Raw genomic sequence first — 18,312 nt, 5'->3', positions numbered from 1 at the left:
GAGGCAAACCATGGAATGGTAGGAGTCGATGAGATCTGCCACATCTTGGAAAGATGGTGAGGATAGAGAAATGAGGTCCTTCTCCAGGGAAGGAAGCTGAAGAAGAGACACAAGCAGCAATGCAAGTAAAATACACATATAAATATTGCCCATCAGCCTGGCCAGTGGGGGTTGGGAGGGGAGGAAGGAGGAGAAGGGGTGGAGAAGAGGACAAAAATTTAGGACTACAATGCAAACATGCAAAGAAAATCAAAGATGTATTTACAGCGTTTTGGATTTTTAGTCAATGTTTTTCTTATAGTCCATCCACATGCAAGGGGACTGACACGGGATGGCCTGGAGGTATTCACACTCGCCTCTGAGCTATCTAGCCTGGGTTTTTTTTAAATCTCGGCCTAGCTATAAACTGTTGGCCTGGTTTTTCGCATGCAGGGTGATTCATCGACATGTGTGCCATCCCTCGGATGGGTGTTAAACTGGGCATCCCATCTGCAAGCATTAGTTGGTGGAGGTTAAAGATCCCACTGTGTCCTTTGCGAAGAGTAGGTGGAGCTGTCGTTGGCACCCTGGACAAATTCCAAGTTTCAGCACACCCAGTCGAGTGTCCTGCGTCGGAGTGGCGACCCATCCAATATTGTAATCCTCCCCACCCCATGCCAATGCACTGCTTCGGCATCACTGACGCACAATTTCGAGCATGGTACAAGATGATTATGTTGACTATGATCCATGCACAAAGGGTACTAGAAAAGAGGCACAAGTGAGATGCTTGCAATTGTGCATGACACGCCAAGGTTCTTTCGAATAAGTACAAGTACATACAATTAGCAATAGCAAAGCAAACAAAATTAGCAAAGAAAAACATATAAATGTACTATTTATTTATATACACCTCATTATAGGGCACCCTTTGGTGCTTCTTGGACTATTGTAAACATCTCGTTCATACAACTTTATGAACGCCCCAAGTAAAACCACCCCAAAGCAACCCTGATTGTTATTTTCAGTATACGAGAGGAAATATAAATCTGACTATTCGACTCCAACATTAAGCAGCTTAAGTGCCACAAAACCCAGAAATGCCTTCATTGGAAGGAGTATGGCACATCTTGCGGGTACAAGCATGACCAAACAAGAGGGCATGTTGACTTCCAAAGCAGCCAGAAAGTTAGATACAGTACAACAAGCATGATATTAGACAAGGAAGATCAATCTTGGGTTTTTCAACCCAAACATGCTATCTATCATCCTAACATCTCAACTTCCATCATCTTTTGCTGTACTCACCTCACTGAGGTCAATGTCCTTCTGCAAGGTTTATCCAAAATAGCAATAAAGCGAATATAATCAAGGCAAATAATGATAATAACAACAACAAAAGGCCATTTACTTGTGCTGATTCCACAAAGTGTGTGGCCACACCAGCGTGTTGCACATCCTTCCCTTTCAGCTGGAATCCGGTAAGTGCAAGGTACAAGCCAAGTTTTCCTTGGAGCCGTGGCAAGAAATATCCACCCCCAACATCTGGGAATAGGCCTAGAATGAGGTTGGGGTGGGGTTAGGAGTTTGGGGAGAGGGCATTGGGATACAGGATGGGAGTGGAAGTTGAACATCGGCTTAAAGTAGATTTAAGGAAAAACATTGCTCATATGCCAGTTTAGGTACGAGGGGTATGTAAACCAGCATAACAAACCAACCATTCAACAGCGGAACACAAAAAGAAAATCGAAATAGATGAAATTACAATACTTTTTTTTCATCGACATAATCACCAGAAACAGCCAAACTTATTTATTTCTATTTTTTTTAAATCCCTCTTGGTTATCAATCCATTGTCCAAATGCTGCAAAATAATGTGACGAGGTTCAACTTTCATTCACACAATTCTTATTCCATCAGAGGAAAGATATGTTAATAAAAAGATTAACTCAGGTAATCAAGTGTGTGGTCATGAACTAGATAACTAACAATAACTATATGGTATTCATAGAATACTTAACCCACACAGTCTTACAAATTTGTACTTCTGAGGTAAAAGTGTACAAATTACACTTTGAAAAGTCTGCTATAGAGTACATTCATAATCCTTTACCAAGTTGCTTTATTCTTGTTGGAGTGTTTTCACAACTACCAAGGCTGATAAAGACGCCAGAATAGATTGCTAAAGTATAAATCGGGAGATCGTTAAAATGCCAAATTATACTCCTTCTACTTCACTCTTTTTCACCAACCGAGCAAGGCTGAAGTGATTACAATAATTCTAATTTCGCACGGGTTTTGATGTATGCTCAATATCCGCTAAATCAAATGGTCATATAACATGTGGTACAGTTTCAATTTCCTCTGTTGAACGGTTTTTGATGTACACTCAATATGCGCTATAATCAAATGGTCATGTAACATGTGGTAGAGTTTAAATTTCCTCTGTTGAACGGTTTTCGATGTACGCTCTTAACAAAATGAAATGCGACCGATTGCTTAACCCTGCATTTCGTGAGCAAGTGGCAACAATCACAAACATAGACTAGATAACTCAAAAGTGGTCCAATGAACACACGACATGATGCAGAAGTCTTACAACGTGATAGCACCGAATACTGCTGTTGGGGGCATCAGGAGTTTGGAGAAACCCTGATATTGAGTTTGTTTTGCTCTGTACAAACATGAAGATGATGCACTTAAGATCTGTAATTGAATCCCTTGGAAAATCATTGTTTCACTCTGTTGATTTATTGATATGAAAGGTCGAAGGTCAGGGGTGGTGGTAGTGGTGGAGGAGGCGATGCTGGATGTCACGGGATTGTGACACTCCTTTGATCGATCGATCCACAATGATAGACGAGAGTTTCCCCAAACGTGGGTTCACATCATGTTTGTCTACTACCTTTTCCACAAGCTTCAAGTTCACCATACAATATCAAATCGTCTATCAGTTAAACACGTCAAACTACACCTATTTCACCACAACCTTAGACAGATTCGTATCCTCACCGATGGCAGTTTCTGGCATAGCAAAGAGGGTTCGTTCAGTGGCAACTCGAAACGAGCCGTGGACAGACAGGCCAACACCCTGCAAGGCACGTACAGTGGCAATAATCCTTGGGAATAAACACTTTTCTGAAATATATTTCACATTCTGCACCAAATTGAAATATGCCAGGATGTGTGTTTCTGCTTGACTCAGGTTAATCTGGAGTTGCTTTTCTCTTGTGAAATAATCTCACCATTTAAAAACATATTTTCTCCATATTGTTTCTTAACCAAAAACGCATTGTTCATAAGGATTGACCTTTTTTAGTAAAAGCGAATCCTTTTTTCTTTCAAACATCAAAGAATAGCAACATTCAGCTTGCATAAAAAACACAAATACTTCCACTAGGACCAAAATTACAGCCTGCTCCCTTCAAATTTCATTGGGTACCCTGATCCTAAAATTGTCTGATCAGATGCCTGAGACCCGACCTGAGAAATTAATCATGGGGAAACTTGGCTACCATGGGCCTGAGCTGATGCAGGTATGAGTTTCTCATGTGAAAGAGGGGTAAAATGTTAATGTGAAATTGAAGAAGAAGAAGAAAAAAAAAACTCACCCCTCCCATGGTGATCCCATCAATGAGTGCAATGTAAGGAATCTTGCAGGTTGCTGCAAACACATTGGTAAAGATGTCTGAAATACACCCTCCAATCAAAATTCCTCATTTTTGGTCATCACATGTGCATATAATATGACATGACTGTTACTAAAGGTCAAAAGTTTTGCATATTTTCACTCTGACTGACTTACAGATTGTACGTTATATATTATACTGGATGTAACTAGAACAGCCATCGGTAGAGCACAAACCTCCGCCAGGCTGAAAAGTTTAAGTTTTGTATCCACTGAAAGACCGGATCTGGATTCGGACCTGAACCAACATCCAATTGGCTTGTTCTCGTCACCGAACCAACTCTTCCACCAAGTTTCGTCCGAATCTGTCCATAACCTTTTGAGATATCGTGCTATATATAGTTTTGGACCAATTTCTCAATGGTGAAGAATCACAATGAGCACAAACCTCTGCCAGGCTGAAAAGTTTAAGTTTTGTATCCACTGAAAGACCGGATCCGGATCCGGATTTACACCAAAATCGAATCAGTTCGTCCTTGTCGCATCCCTAACATCTCCACCAAATTTCGTCCGAATCCGCCCACAACTTTTTAAGATGTCCTGTTCAAAAACAGACAAACAAACAGATGGGGTAAAAACATAAGAAGGTGGACGGAGGTAATGAAAAGAAGTACAGTACACTGCTTTCTAAGCCTTCAGGTAGTTGGGACTAATTACTTGATGAAGTTGAAGGTGATTTTGACAAGCGGTGATAAAGCGACGCGTTCTTCTTTACAGACCCTTATGGCCCATCAATGTTTGTCATCATAATGTTGTCAAAATTGTATCAAAATGATCAGGAAGGATAAAATTACGTTTTCTTGAAGATTTAGGAAGTTGTATAGCTCTTTTCCACAGCACATTGTGCGTGGTAGGTACAGGTGGCTTAATCAGCAATGCAGATAAATGAAAGCAGCACAACCATACATTCTCCATATCATCTATGGGGTTTTTTAACAGTAATTAAGGCTAGAAGCCGAGCTGCCACACACACATATGGACACACAGACAAATACACGAGACACAACACAGGACTGTTAGACAAGACAAACACAGCCACTGGAGCTTGGGGGAAGTGACGTCACTTCCCAGGGTACTCCGATAACCAGCGACATCACAACAATGACGCACCCTTTCTCACCATGCTCAGCAGGGTATTTCCTCTTCTCCATGGATGCCAACTTATTGGGATTGTCCTTGCACTTGTCCTTTTAAATGCTGAATGTCAAGCAAGGAAGCAGCATGTACCATTTTTTAAGTCTTTGCCATGATTTGGCCAGGGTTTGAACCGCCAACCTCGTAGACTTGGAGCGGAGGCAAACGAGACCACCACCGAGTCTGAGGTTTTTTTTGGCCTACCATTATTAGCCTGTCCCCTACACAGCGGGAGATAGCGTTTTACAATCACGTACGTGTGTGCTTGTGTGTTTGTGTGCATCAATGTGTGTGTGTGTGTGTCTCTGTGTTTGTGTACATCAATGTGTGTGTGTGTGTGTGTGATTGTGTACACCAATGTGTGTGTGTGTGTGTGTGTTATGCACATCAATGTGTGTGTGTGTGTGTGTGTGTGTGTGTGTGTGTGTCAATGTGTGTCAGTGAGTGTGTTTGTGTATCGTTGGTTGTTATCTCCATATGCGGGTTTCAGAAGGTGGAAAGGAGCCCCCCCAGGTCTTAAAGTATCACGTGTGCACTGTGCATGTATGTATAAGTACATATATATATATATATATATATATATACATGCACACACACACACACACACACATCTGTGTGTGTGTGTGTGTGTGTGTGTGTGTGTGTGTGTGTGTGTGCGTGCATGAAACATGTCACGCACAAGACATGCACAAAACACGCTACCGCACAAGTCACACACAATGTGTGTAAGCAATACAACATGTGCACAATATGTATGTATATATGTATGTATGTATGTATGTATGTATGTATGTATGTGTGTGTGTATATATATACAGTGAAACCTTGACTTACGAGTTTAATTCGTTCTGTGACCGAGCTCGTAACTCAATTTGCTCGTTTCTCAAATCAAATTTCCCCATTAAAATGCATTGAAATGCTATTAATCCGTTCCAGCCCGCCAAAAACCACACCAATTTTTTTTTAAATATACAGTATATATAAAAATATCTCGCGCTTTATATTTCACCTGTATGCAGCATACAAGTTGGCAGGATGGCCTGGACTGGAGGTACGCACACTTGACTCTAAACTGTCCAGCCTGGGTTTGAATCCCGACCCAGCTATAACCTGTCATGTCGGTGTTTCACAGGCAGGGTGATTCATCAATGTGTGTACCGCTAAACTGGGCGCCCCGTTTGCGTCCCATTAGTTGTTGGATGTTAAGGATCTGTGTAGTGTTCTGGGCCCTGTGCTATTTCTGGTCTTCATCAATGACCTCATCGAAATGAGGATCTGTGTAGTGTTCTGGTAGTGTTCTGGGCCCTGTGCTATTTTTGGTCTTCATCAATGACCTCATCGAAATGACCTCATCAATGACCCATCGAAAACCTTGATATTTTCTACCCCCGGTAATTCACCCCAGAGTCCTTGCAGTGTTCATATGTTTTATTCCTCTCCCACCTCCCCCCAAGTCCTCCCGATGTCCCTGCTCTCAAATGTTGTGTTTGTGTCCTTCCCCCTCTCTCCCCATATTGTCTGCCGCTCCCCTTGTTTTTTGTGTTTTGTGTGTCGGTTTGTCTTTTTGTGTGATTAATGTTAGCTCTTTCACGAGCCTCGATCTTGTATACAAAAAAAAAATAAAAAAAATAAAAAAATCACCGTGTCTTCCACAAAGAGAAGGCGAGCTATCGCCGGCACTCTGAACAAGTTGTGGCCTGGCATGCTCTTCTCCTCTGCCGTTATATACGTCCTCCTCGGCATCTTTTTCCAGAAGAGCCCTGTCTCGTCACAGTTGAAGATTTGCTGGGGGATGTATCCTTCAGCTTCTATCAGTTTGGCAAAAGTTATAATAAAATCTTCAGCTGCCTTCACATCCGAGCTTGCTGCCTCACCATGCCTGACGACGGAGTGAATGCCGGTCCTCTTCTTAAAATTATCAAACCATCCCCGACTGGCTTTGAATGACTTCCGATGCCTTGTCCGTTGATGTTCCCGCCGTCTGCTGCACCAAATCCCCGTAAATGTCTCGGGCCTTCTCACACATGATGCTCTCGGTCACGGTATCTCCTGCGAGCTGCTTCTCCGTCAACCACACAAACAACAACTTCTCCATCTCTTCATGGACAGAGGTCCAGAGCTTTGAAATAATCGTAACGCCCTTGGCTGGCGTTATAGCCTTTATTGACTGCTTCTGCTTCAAAATCGTACATATCGTAGAAGTACTACGATCGTACTGCCTCGCCAAGTCGACAACACGCACACCTCGCTCATGTTGTTCGATGATTGCGTGTTTTATATCCAAGCACATCATCCTCTTCTTCTTCTCAGTACTGCCCTTGGCACTCAATTTCTTAGGACCCATGGTTAAAACTAAGAAATTTTCCAAAATAACCAAAATGCGAAAACAAAGCAGCAGCGATATACGGCAGAGCTGCTTGCACGGCAAGATAACCACGTGACCGGAACCCACCTGGTGGCGGGTGGCGTAAGCTCCAAAATAACCAAAATGCGAAAACAAAGCAGCAGCGATATACGGCAGAGATGCTTGCACGGCAAGATAACCACGTGACCGGAACCCACCTGGTGGCGGGTGGCGTAAGCTCGTAACTCAGATCTCGGCTCGCATCTCAAAGCAAAAAACCGCCCGAGCGACGGCTCGTATCTCGGAAAACTCGTAAGTTGGTGCACTCGTCAGTCAAGGTTTCACTGTATGTATGTATATATATATATATATATATATATATATATATATATATATATATATATATATATATATATATATATATATATATATATATATATATATATCTATAGCTATATATCTATATATCTATATATAATTATAAAATTGAAATCTTGCGTGTTTGTGTGTAACATTCGATCGGTCCGGGGGCGTGGCTTACCCCTTTGAGAGAGTAGTAATATCCACCATTTTATTAACTCGCATAGCTTTGAGGCCTGTTTTGTAGGCCCGTGGTGTCTTGCTCTCTCTCTCAGTTTTATTTCAAATCAAATTCGATATATCATTTCATTTTTCACAGTCGCTAACATAGTTTTAGACTCGGTTGAAAAAAAACGGGAAGAAAATCCGATGAAAGTTTCCGTTTATAGAACGAAATGAATTCTGAAAGGCTTGTATCTTCAAGGCCATTGAGTCTGTCTCACGCCTTTATCTTCAATCTAACTCGCCATCTGATTTCATTTTTATCGATGGTTTTAGACTCGGTAAAAGAAATAATTGAGAACATTCACGCACACACGGGAAATTGCAGAGATATATTTAAAAAATCGCGCCACGTTGATATACGAAAATACACCGCCTAAAATAACAGGCATACAGTATATATCTTCGTTATTTCATTCAACATTATTACCCGGAAGTAAAATATGTTTCAGAAAATTACCGAGAGATATTTCTTCGATTTTTTTTATTATTTATATGCGCATACACTTTAAATAGGTTTATTTGAAATCTTTAATTTTCACAATGTAATTTATTTGTCATTTGATGATCGGCAAAACGATAGCACAAACACAATACTATTTGCAGGAAGAATGTCGTATCAACCCTCTGACGGCGCTACGGACGCGGACAACGAATCACACCTCACGTCTATGGACGCGAATAGCAACATCCGCACGAATCAGTCATCAATGATTTTCATTGACGCGCCTGGAGGCACAGGGAAGACGTTTCTTATTAACCTGATTCTCTCTAAAGTGAGAGCGAGTGGAGAAGTTGCCCTTGCGGTGGCCTCATCTGGTATAGCTGCTACCCTCATGCCTGGTGGAAGAACAGCGCACTCAAGTTTCCAAATCCCTCTGACACCGAGGGAAGATGGCGTATGCAACATCGATAAAAATTCCACTATCGCAGACCTCTTTCGAAGTACAAAACTCATCGTGTGGGATGAGTGTCCTATGATCAGGAGAGAGAGTTTCGAGGCTGTGGATCGCACGTTGCGTGATGTATGTGACAAAGACGAGCCTTTTGGAGGGATCTTGACGATATGCTGTGGTGATTTCCGTCAACTTCTGCCCGTGGTGAAAAGAGGGTGTGATGCTGATGTTGAGAATGCGTGCATAAAGAAGTCCTACTTATGGCAGAGCTTTGGAATGTTTCACTTGAGAACTAATATGCGACTGACCGACGGAAGTGGGCAGTTTTCAAGATTTTTGCTCGACATCGGCGAGGATAGAATCGAGAAAAATGCGGATGATGAGATAGATTTGCCAGAGGATATACTGCTGACAGCGAGTGGGCTCGATGAGTGCATCGATACCATATATCCATCATTCGCCAATCCGATGGAGGTTTTTTCAGCAAGGTCTATATTAGTGCCCCTCAACGATATGATGCGAAACATCAATTCAAGATGCATCACAAGGTTCCCTGGTGCTAGCAAGGAGTATGCTGCGTTCAACAGTGTGACTGAGGGTACTGATGCGACGCACTTCCCAACGGAATTCCTAGATTCCGTTGAAGTCTCGGGATTTCCGCCGCACAACCTCAAACTCAAAAAAGGATCCCCTATCAATTTGATGCGGAACTTGGACCCTCCGAAACTTTGCAACGGGACGCGCATGATTGTTGAGGACATGCTTCGAAATATTATAGTTGCGAGGATCATAAGTTCAACGTTTGAAGGCGAAACTGTAATGCTCCCTCGGATCCGACTAAATCTGTCGGAAGCTGAGGATATCCCTTTGCAGCGCTGCCAGTTCCCCATACAATCCTGCTTCGCAATGACGATCCATAAGGCGCAAGGGCAAACTATGGAGAATGTGCTGGTCTACCTGGAGAAACCGGTCTTCCAGCATGGTCAGCTGTATGTGGCGCTCAGTCGAGGGAAGAGGAAAGAGAACGTGCGAGTTTATGTAAATGGAGGATCGTCGACAAAGACCATCGTCATCAGAAGTGTCCTCTGACAACAAAATCGTGGTAGTCCACGGGTCGCGTGTTTTTTCTAAAAAAACAACAAAAAAAAAACGTGATCGGAGATAAGGGCCGAAATCACGTGTCACAGGTAAGTGATTTAGAACGCTGGAGAGGTGAGCCTTATGGCTTGCTGGCCCAAATAATCTCCCTGATGATGTCCAGCGTTCGCTTTAGTTCTATTCTCATATCTATTCAAACTGACATTGACCCAATGGGTCATGGGTCGTCTAGTATATATATTGTTGCGGATATGAGGACTGTATTTTTTTTATTGTGTGCTTTATTATTATTACTAGCGGGGTCACCCGTGGGAATCCCACGGGCATGGATGTGTGTGACATTTCGACATATTGAGTTATATGCTGCACATTCATTTTTACAAAATGGTTACTGGCAAGTCATCAGATCCAGAAATGGTGTGAATTTAGTTATTTCACATAATATGTGACCCCTCACTCCTCTCCACCTGACACTCTCCTGTCTCCACCTGACACTCTCCTGTCTCCACCTGACACTCTTCTCTCTCCACCTAGCACTCCTCTCCTCTCCAAACCCTCACATCCCTCTCCTTTCCAATCCCTCACCTCTCCAATCCCTCACACTCCTCTCCTCTCCAATCCTTCACACGCCTCTCCAATCGCGCCTCACACTCCTCTCCAATCGCGCCTCACACTCCTCTCCAATCGCGCCTCACACTCCTCTCCAATCGTGCCTCACACTCCTCTCCAATCGTGCCTCACACTCCCCTCCAATCACTCCTCTCCAATCGTGCCTCACACTCCTCTCCAATCGTGCCTCACACTCCTCTCCAATCACGCCTCACACTCCTCTCCAATCGTGCCTCACACTCCTCTCCAATCGCGCCTCACACTCCTCTCCAATCGCGCCTCACTCGCCTCTCCAATCGGCTTTCCCCGTCTCGTTTCTCTCCTTTTTCTCCCGTCTCGTTCTTTTTCTTGCTCCAAATCGGCCCGTCGGAATCGGAAATCGGCCCGTCTCGCCCGTCGGCCCGTCGGAATCGGAAATCGGCCCGTCTTGCTTTTGTGCTTGTGCGTAAATAAATTGTGTTCATGACACCATTTCTGGTGTTGGGCTAGCGGCTAGGGTGCCGGCTTAGGATCCTGGGTTCGAAACTCGGTCGATCGCCGAATTAATGCCAGGGGGGTTGACTCAGCCTGTCATCCTTCCGAGGTCGGCTAATTGAGTACCAGTTCACTGGTAATTCCCTGTTTGTCGTTGAAGGCGGCAAAAAGGGTTGGCGTCAGGAAGGGCATCCGGCCGTAAAACATTGCTTCAAAAAGGGGACAAAAAAACAACAACTACCACGGTCCCCGAAAAGGCCAACCCCCGCTTTGCGGGGAAAAATGGCCTCTAAACGGTGGTTTTTACACCATTTCTGGATCTGATGACTTGCCAGTAACCATTTTGTAAAAATGAATGTGCAGCATCTAACTCAATATGTCGAAATGTCACACACATCCATGCCCGTGGGATTCCCACGGGTGACCCCGCAAGTTTGCATTGACGTTCGTCGATGGACTCGTTCGCCCGTCTCATTCGTTTTCTTGCTGCATCCTGTTCAAGTCTGCGTTCTTCATCGATCGTCTCATTCATTTTGGAAATAGAAGTTTCCACGCAGCGCATGAATTGTCACGATCCTCAAGAGGAATTTGTCTCGTAATCATCAAATGATAAATGGCAAGTAAATTATATTGTGGAAAATTAAAGATTTCAAATAAACCTATTTAAAGTGTATTCGCACATAACTAATTTTAAAAAACGAAGAAATATCTCTCGGTAATTTCCTGAAACATATTTTACTTCCGGCTAATAATGTTGAATTAAATAAAAACGAAGAAATATATGTCGGCATCATTGTTGACGTTTTTGTGACGACTGTCATCAAACGAAAAAGTAATATATCTTAACGGAAAAGCAAAAGCGAATTTTTAATATATATCGACACGTTGCCGTCGGTGTCATGTTGGGCGGTGTATGATACACCATGACGCGATTTTTAAAAATATATCTCTGCATTTTCCCGCGTGTGTGGAATGTTCTCAATTATTGCTGACACCGAGTCCAAAACCATCGATAAAAATGAAATCATATGGTGAGTTAGATTGGAGATAAAGGCGTGAGAGAGACTCAATGGCCTTGAAGTTGAAGTTACAGGCGTTTGAGAATTCATTTCGTTCTATAAACGGCAACTTTCATTGGATTTCCTTCCCGTTTTTTTTCAACCGAGTCGAAAACTATGTTAGCGACTGTGAAAAATGAAATGATATATCGAATTTTTAATATGTATCGACACGTTGCCGTCGGTGTCATGTTAGGCGGTGTATGATACACCATGACGCGATTTAAAAAAATATATCTGCATTTTCCCGCGTGTGTGGAATGTTCTCAATTATTGCTGACACCGACTCTAAAACCATCGATAAAAATGAAATCATATGGTGAGTTAGATTGGAGATAAAGGCGTGAGAGAGACTCAATGGCCTTGAAGTTACAGGCATTTGAGAATTCATTTCGTTCTATAAACGGCAACTTTCATCGGATTTTCTTCTCGTTTTTTTTCAACCGAGTCTAAAACTATGTTAGCGACTGTGAAAAATGAAATGATATATCGAATTTAAAATAGATATCGACACATTGCCGTCGGTGTCATGTTGGGCGGTGTATGATACACCATGACGCGATTTTAAAAAATATATCTCTGCATTTTCCCGCGTGTGTGGAATGTTTGTGGAAAATTAAAGATTTCAAATAAACCTATTTAAAGTGTATGCGCACATAACTAATAAAAAAAACGAAGAAATATCTCTCGGTAATTTCCTGAAACATATTTTACTTCCGGCTAATATGTTGAATGAAATAAAAACGAAGAAATATATGTCGGCATCATTGTTGACGTTTTTGTGACGACTATCATCAAACGAAATAGTAATATATCATAACGGAAAAGCAAAAGCGAATTTTTAATATATATCGACACATTGCCGGCGGTGTCATGTTGGGCGGTGTATGATACACCATGACGCGATTTTAAAAAATATATCTCTGCATTTTCCCGCGTGTGTGGATTGTTCTCAATTATTGCTGACACCGAGTCTAAAAGTAAAACCATCGATAAAAATGAAATCATATGGTGAGTTAGATTGGAGATAAAGGCGTGAGAGAGACTCAATGGCCTTGAAGTTACAGGCCTTTGAGAATTCATTTCGTTCTATAAACGGCAACTTTCATCGGATTTTCTTCCCGTTTTTTTTCAACCGAGTCTAAAACTATGTTAGCGACTGTGAAAAATGAAATGATTTATCGAATTTGATTTGAAATAAAACTGGGGGAGAGCAAGACACCACGGGCCTACAAAACAGGACTCAAAGCTATGCGAGTTAATAAAATGGTGGATATTTGTTTATAGCCACTCCCAGAATGGGTGGAGCTATGGGTGGAGCTACTCTGCAAACCGAGTAAGCCACACCCCGGACAGACACCCAACAGATAGACAGACAGACAGACAGAATCATCTACGGCTATTATAATATAGATTGTTTATTCTGCGCCTCCTGCCTCCGGAGTTGTGTAAAGATAAAAAGGGCGTCTCGGTAGTTATTCCATAAACACCACATTGCAGGACCCGATAAAACCCTTGTTCAGTAGCTTATATCTTATTATGTGTCTTAGGGTAAGGCTGTGTCTCCCATTAATTGAAATACTCCATTGCACCGAGTGAAATAAGAATAGGTCCCCTTTCATTTCATTTCGATGGCCAACTGCATTTTGGGCGGTTTTCTTCAACCACCATTGGCCACGAGGCAGGGTTGGGGAAGAAAGGCGTGTCTCCACCTCGTCATAGAGGGGAGGAGTGAGCCAGCCCCACTCGACCAACCATGAACAAGGGGTTTGGCTTGAGAGGGCGGAGGAAGAGCGATCGGGGAGGTTCGCAAAGGTTGAGGGGCGGGGCCTATATAACCCGCCGGCGGGGCGTTCCCCAAGCAGTTGAGACAAGGAGGGAGGAGACAAGAGCTGGGTCGTCAGAGAGTTGCGCTTTAACTGAGTCCAAAGAAAGAGCTGGGTCGTCAGAAAGTTGCGCTTTTACTGAGTCCAAAGAAAGAGCTGGGTCGTCAGAGAGTTGCGCTTTTACTGAGTCCAAAGAAAGAGCTGGGTCGTCAGAGAGTTGCGCTTTTACTGAGTCCAAAGAAAGAGCTGGGTCGCCAGAGCAGATGCGCTTTTACTGAGACAAGCAGCTCCGACCCGTGACTCCACGCACACGACAGGCTCGGTGGCATCAGCGGCCGTCGAGGTCCAGCCCGACGTCCCGTGCGGGATCAAGCTCCAGCCAGCTCCGTGCCGTCCTCCCCCCTCCAGCCACACACCTCCTTCCAGCAATCCACTCTGCAATTCCCCGCGTGAGTCAGTGTCTTTGTTTGTTCTGTCCTGGGTAGTAAGTAAGCCTGTTAGATAAGCTAGTATTTTCCCTGTGTCTCTAAAAGCTTCTGTATATTATTTTATTATCTTTCCTTCTCCTTGGTTATTTTGAGCCTGTAAATAGTAAATAAATTTAGTAGTATTTTCAACCCTTTTCTCGTCTTATTCCTTTTCCTCTTTGCATTTGTCGTCTTAGTCTTTTCCCGATTGAATAGCGGTGGCGCGATACGGCCAACGTTTGGGTTGAATCGGGTTTTAGTCGGGGAATAACTGTTCGGCCGCGGTTACACCACCGCTCGGTCAAAATAACATCTAATCCGCGGTCAGTAACAATATATATATATATATACACACACACACACACACACACACACACACACACACACACACACACACACACACACACACACACACACACACACACACACACACACACACACACACACACACTTGGCATTTAATATGGAATTTTTTTTTTCTTGAATTGGGTTAAATTTCTGAACTCAGTATATCAATCTGGTGAGTCTCTTTTATGCTTCGGTGATGTCTTCGTTGAAAGAACCATGTCGCTGATTGTCTTTCGCAGCAAGAAGTCAATAACAGGATTATATCACAGGTGGCGTGACAAAATGTAAGGACAGGTACATTTGACGATTGGCTTCACAATCGGGTATATAAGGGTTGTTGCGTTCTGTATTAGTGGAAAACAACTGCTGCACGTATACAAAAGTTATTGCCGCTTCCTCTGGAGATGGTCCGTCAACTTGACAATGCTGTTTGTCATGGAGTGGTGGCTTTACGAAATTCTGGCATGAAAAAGCGTGCTATTGCTCGGCAGTATGGCATCACTCAAGGTCAGGTGTCAAAGATCCTGAAACGAAATGCTCAGAGGGGTGTCCCTACTCCAATACAGAGGCCAGGACGTCCACGCAGAACCACAAGGAGAGATGATCGCCAGCTGCACCGGTTAGTCTGCAATGGCCATACCAAGTCAGCTAATCGGCTTAGGGCTGAGTGGCAGCAACTGACAAATGTGCCTGTATCCAGAAGGCTAGTCAACCAACGACTGGTTCAAGCAGGCTATTGTGCCAGGCGTCCCCTGAGAAAGCCACGCCTGACCAGACAACACAGCCAGCGCCGATTGCAGTGGGCCAGAGAGCACCGTCAATGGCAGCCAGGAAACTGGAATCACGTGACCTTCAGTGACGAGTCTAGATTTCTGGTCTATCGTCAAGATGGCTGCGTCCGAGTGCGCAGACAAGTGCATGAAGCCCACAACGAAGATTGTATAGTGCCAAGAGTCCAAGCTGGAGGTGGTGGGGTGACCGTTTGGGCTGCTTTTCATGCAGGGGGCAAAACTGACCTGGTTGTTCTGAATGGAAACCTGAACCAGTTCAAGTACAGGGTCATTCTGGAAGAAACATTGCTTCCATTTGCTCGTGCAGCCTTTCGAGGAAACTTTGTCTTCCAAGATGGCAATGCACGGCCTCATCGTGCTCGCATGATCCAACACTTTCTTGCTGACCGTGGTGTCGAGCATATGGAGTGGCCTGCCATGTCCCCGGATATGAATCTGATAGAGAACTTGTGGGCAGAATTAATGCATCAAATCGACAACTTGGACCAGCAGCCTCCCTCTGTGCGTGAATTGCAGCAGACTATTGTCACTGCATGGCAAGCAATTCCTGTCCAAACCTTGGCAAATCTCGTGAACAGCATGCCTCGACGTGTACGTGCTCTCCTGAATGCTCGAGGGAGTTACACGAAGTACTGAACTGTAATTTTACTGTCCGTAATCCCAGTCATAATTTAGCTTTTGTTTTTGTTGAAATTTTTTTTGGCTAATGTGTAAAATAAAGAGATACTTCTGGAAAACGTACAGAAGTTTAACACAGTACTGTCCATGAATTGAGTTCGATATCAGTTTACATCACTTTCAAGGATCAATTTATTTGCTTCGAAATGTCAAATCTGGTTTTTGTTTCTTTTAAAGGTCACATTAACAAAATCTAGAATAATTTCAACATAATTCCAATGAACTTTTGGTTCTAAGTCATCTTGAAAAGTAAGTTCACCCCCACAAAAAAAATATTCCATATTAAATGCCAAGACTGTATATTGTTACGGACGCGGTTAAAGATGTTATATTTGCCGAGCGGAGGCTCCGCGACCGAACAGTGCTTCCCTGACTAAAACCCGATTTACCCCAAACTTTGGCCGTATCGCACCGCAGCTGCCCAATATGGAAAACTCTAAAGCGACCGAATGCAAAGAGGAAGAAGACGTACAGAAGAGTAACAGGGTTTATTATTATTTACACACAAGCAAAAAGGGGCAGTCACGTTTATTTACAGGGACATGAGACGCAGGTGACACAGTGAAATCTTTAGCTTATACAAGCTTAATTACCTACCCAGGACAGAACAAACAAAGACGACTCACACGGGGAATGATGACAGGAATTGGCTGGAAGGAGAGGAAAGTCCACTGGGTCCGGCAGCACGATCCGCACGTTGGGCAGCCGCCGTTCCTTCGCGGCCCTGCTCCGAACTTCCGTCCAGGCCCCTAAGCGGCTGGCGAGCGTTGTTGCTGCTGCTGCTGTAGACGCTGCCGCTCGCGAGCAAGGTGACGAATAGCAGGCTTGGTGCTTCCTTGGATGATCTCTGCTTGTTGGACCTCACAACTCAGCTCTTTCTTGGACCCTCTCTCTTCTCAGCTCATCTGCCTTGGACCTTTTTTGTGACTCTCTTAAAAGCTCCTCTCCTTTCTCAGCCCATCTCATGTCTCTCCCTCCTTGTCTCAACTGCTTGGACTCCCTCTCGTCTGCTCTTGGGAACGCCCCGCCGGCGGGTTATATAGGCCCCGCCCCTCAACCTTTGCGAACCTCCCCGATCGCTCTTCCTCCGCCCTCTCTAGCCAAACCCCTGGCTCATGGTTGGTCGAGTGGGGCTGGCTCACTCCTCCCCTCTATGACGAGGTGGAGACACGCCTTTCTTCCCCAACCCTGCCTCGTGGCCAATGGTGGCAATTGGAGGGGATGTAATTGGCAATGGCACTCGAGGCCTGGCAATGACGAAAGGGGAAATGAAAGTTTTGGGAATGGGAATGAAGGGAATCTATCTCTTTCACTGGTGCAATGGAGTATTTCAATTAATGGGAGACACAGCCTTACCCTAAAACACATAATAAGATATAACTATCGAACAGGGGTATTCTATGATTGGCTGACGTGTATGCTTTTGGACTAATTATGGGACGCCCTTTGACCTTTACACAACTCCGGAGGCAGGAGGCGCAGAATAAACAATAATAATAATAAAGCACACAATAAAAAAAATACAGTCCTCATATCCGCAACACTGCACCCTCCTCCTCTTAGGCACGTCCCAGGCCTACAACTTTAGTTTAGTGTGACACGTAGGTGTAGTTCCCTCTACTTTTAACCTGACCCTGAGTGCGACAGTTTTAAAACATAAATAAATGTGTCCCGCTGCTCCATTGCACCCTGCCTAACAGACTTACACCCACAGTTAACCGAATTGCGGAATGGTCTTCAAACTACACACTGACGGTGGGGAGCATTATTTACAATTGACACTACTTTTATTTACAAGACTAACCCAGGACCTGTAATTGTTCTTTCTGGGGGGAGACAGTCTGCTCTGCATCGACGCACCATGAAAGCACCCAAAAACGCACCAATACACCCCCAAGCACCAATCGGTGCAGTCATCACTGTTCATCAATGTTCAATAATAAAAATAACCAAACAACCCCTAACCCTGCAGGTGATCTCTTGCTCTTCGGCTCCCTCTGCTGGCTATTACTATTTCTTCCAGTTGTTGTCTTTCTTTCATTTTCTTACTGGCGGCCTATTTGCAATAAAGCTTGCCCAAACGTGTCCATTTTATTTTCTTTATTTATGGCCCACAGGGCCGACTACGTGTGGTTCACCTGTGGGGCATCGGTGCCCTGTGGCCAAGGTCCGCCAGCAAGATTTCGGGCCCTCATGGCCGGTTCCAGCAGAGGGGCCACGCCCCAACCCATGGGGTCCATAAGTGGTGCTCGGCCACAGACATGTGGTCCATAATGTGGTGCATCGATGCAGACAGCTGGTTCTGAGGGTTCCGGGCGCACAATGGCCGACTCACGCACG

The 18,312-nt window shown here is 44.1% G+C and overlaps 1 protein-coding gene across 2 annotated transcripts in view; it reads right to left on the bottom strand.

Moving 5' to 3' along the window:
- HIBCH (3-hydroxyisobutyryl-CoA hydrolase) overlaps nucleotides 1-18,312 on the bottom strand; it is a 150,668-nt gene that overhangs the window by 15,647 nt on the left and 116,709 nt on the right. For both annotated transcript variants that reach the window (XM_068121836.2, XM_078779670.1), the window contains 4 exons: nucleotides 3,591-3,643; nucleotides 2,992-3,070; nucleotides 1,391-1,536; nucleotides 10-96 (listed from right to left, as the gene is read on the bottom strand). In XM_068121836.2, coding sequence (XP_067977937.2) covers nucleotides 10-96; nucleotides 1,391-1,536; nucleotides 2,992-3,070; nucleotides 3,591-3,643 — 365 coding nt within the window. The remainder of the gene's footprint in view (nucleotides 1-9; nucleotides 97-1,390; nucleotides 1,537-2,991; nucleotides 3,071-3,590; nucleotides 3,644-18,312) is intronic.

The sequence above is a fragment of the Myxine glutinosa genome, chromosome 1 (assembly GCF_964187855.1).
Source record: "Myxine glutinosa chromosome 1, kmMyxGlut1.1, whole genome shotgun sequence".
Lineage (NCBI taxonomy): Eukaryota > Metazoa > Chordata > Myxini > Myxiniformes > Myxinidae > Myxine > Myxine glutinosa.
This window is presented reverse-complemented; position numbering and strand designations above follow the sequence as displayed.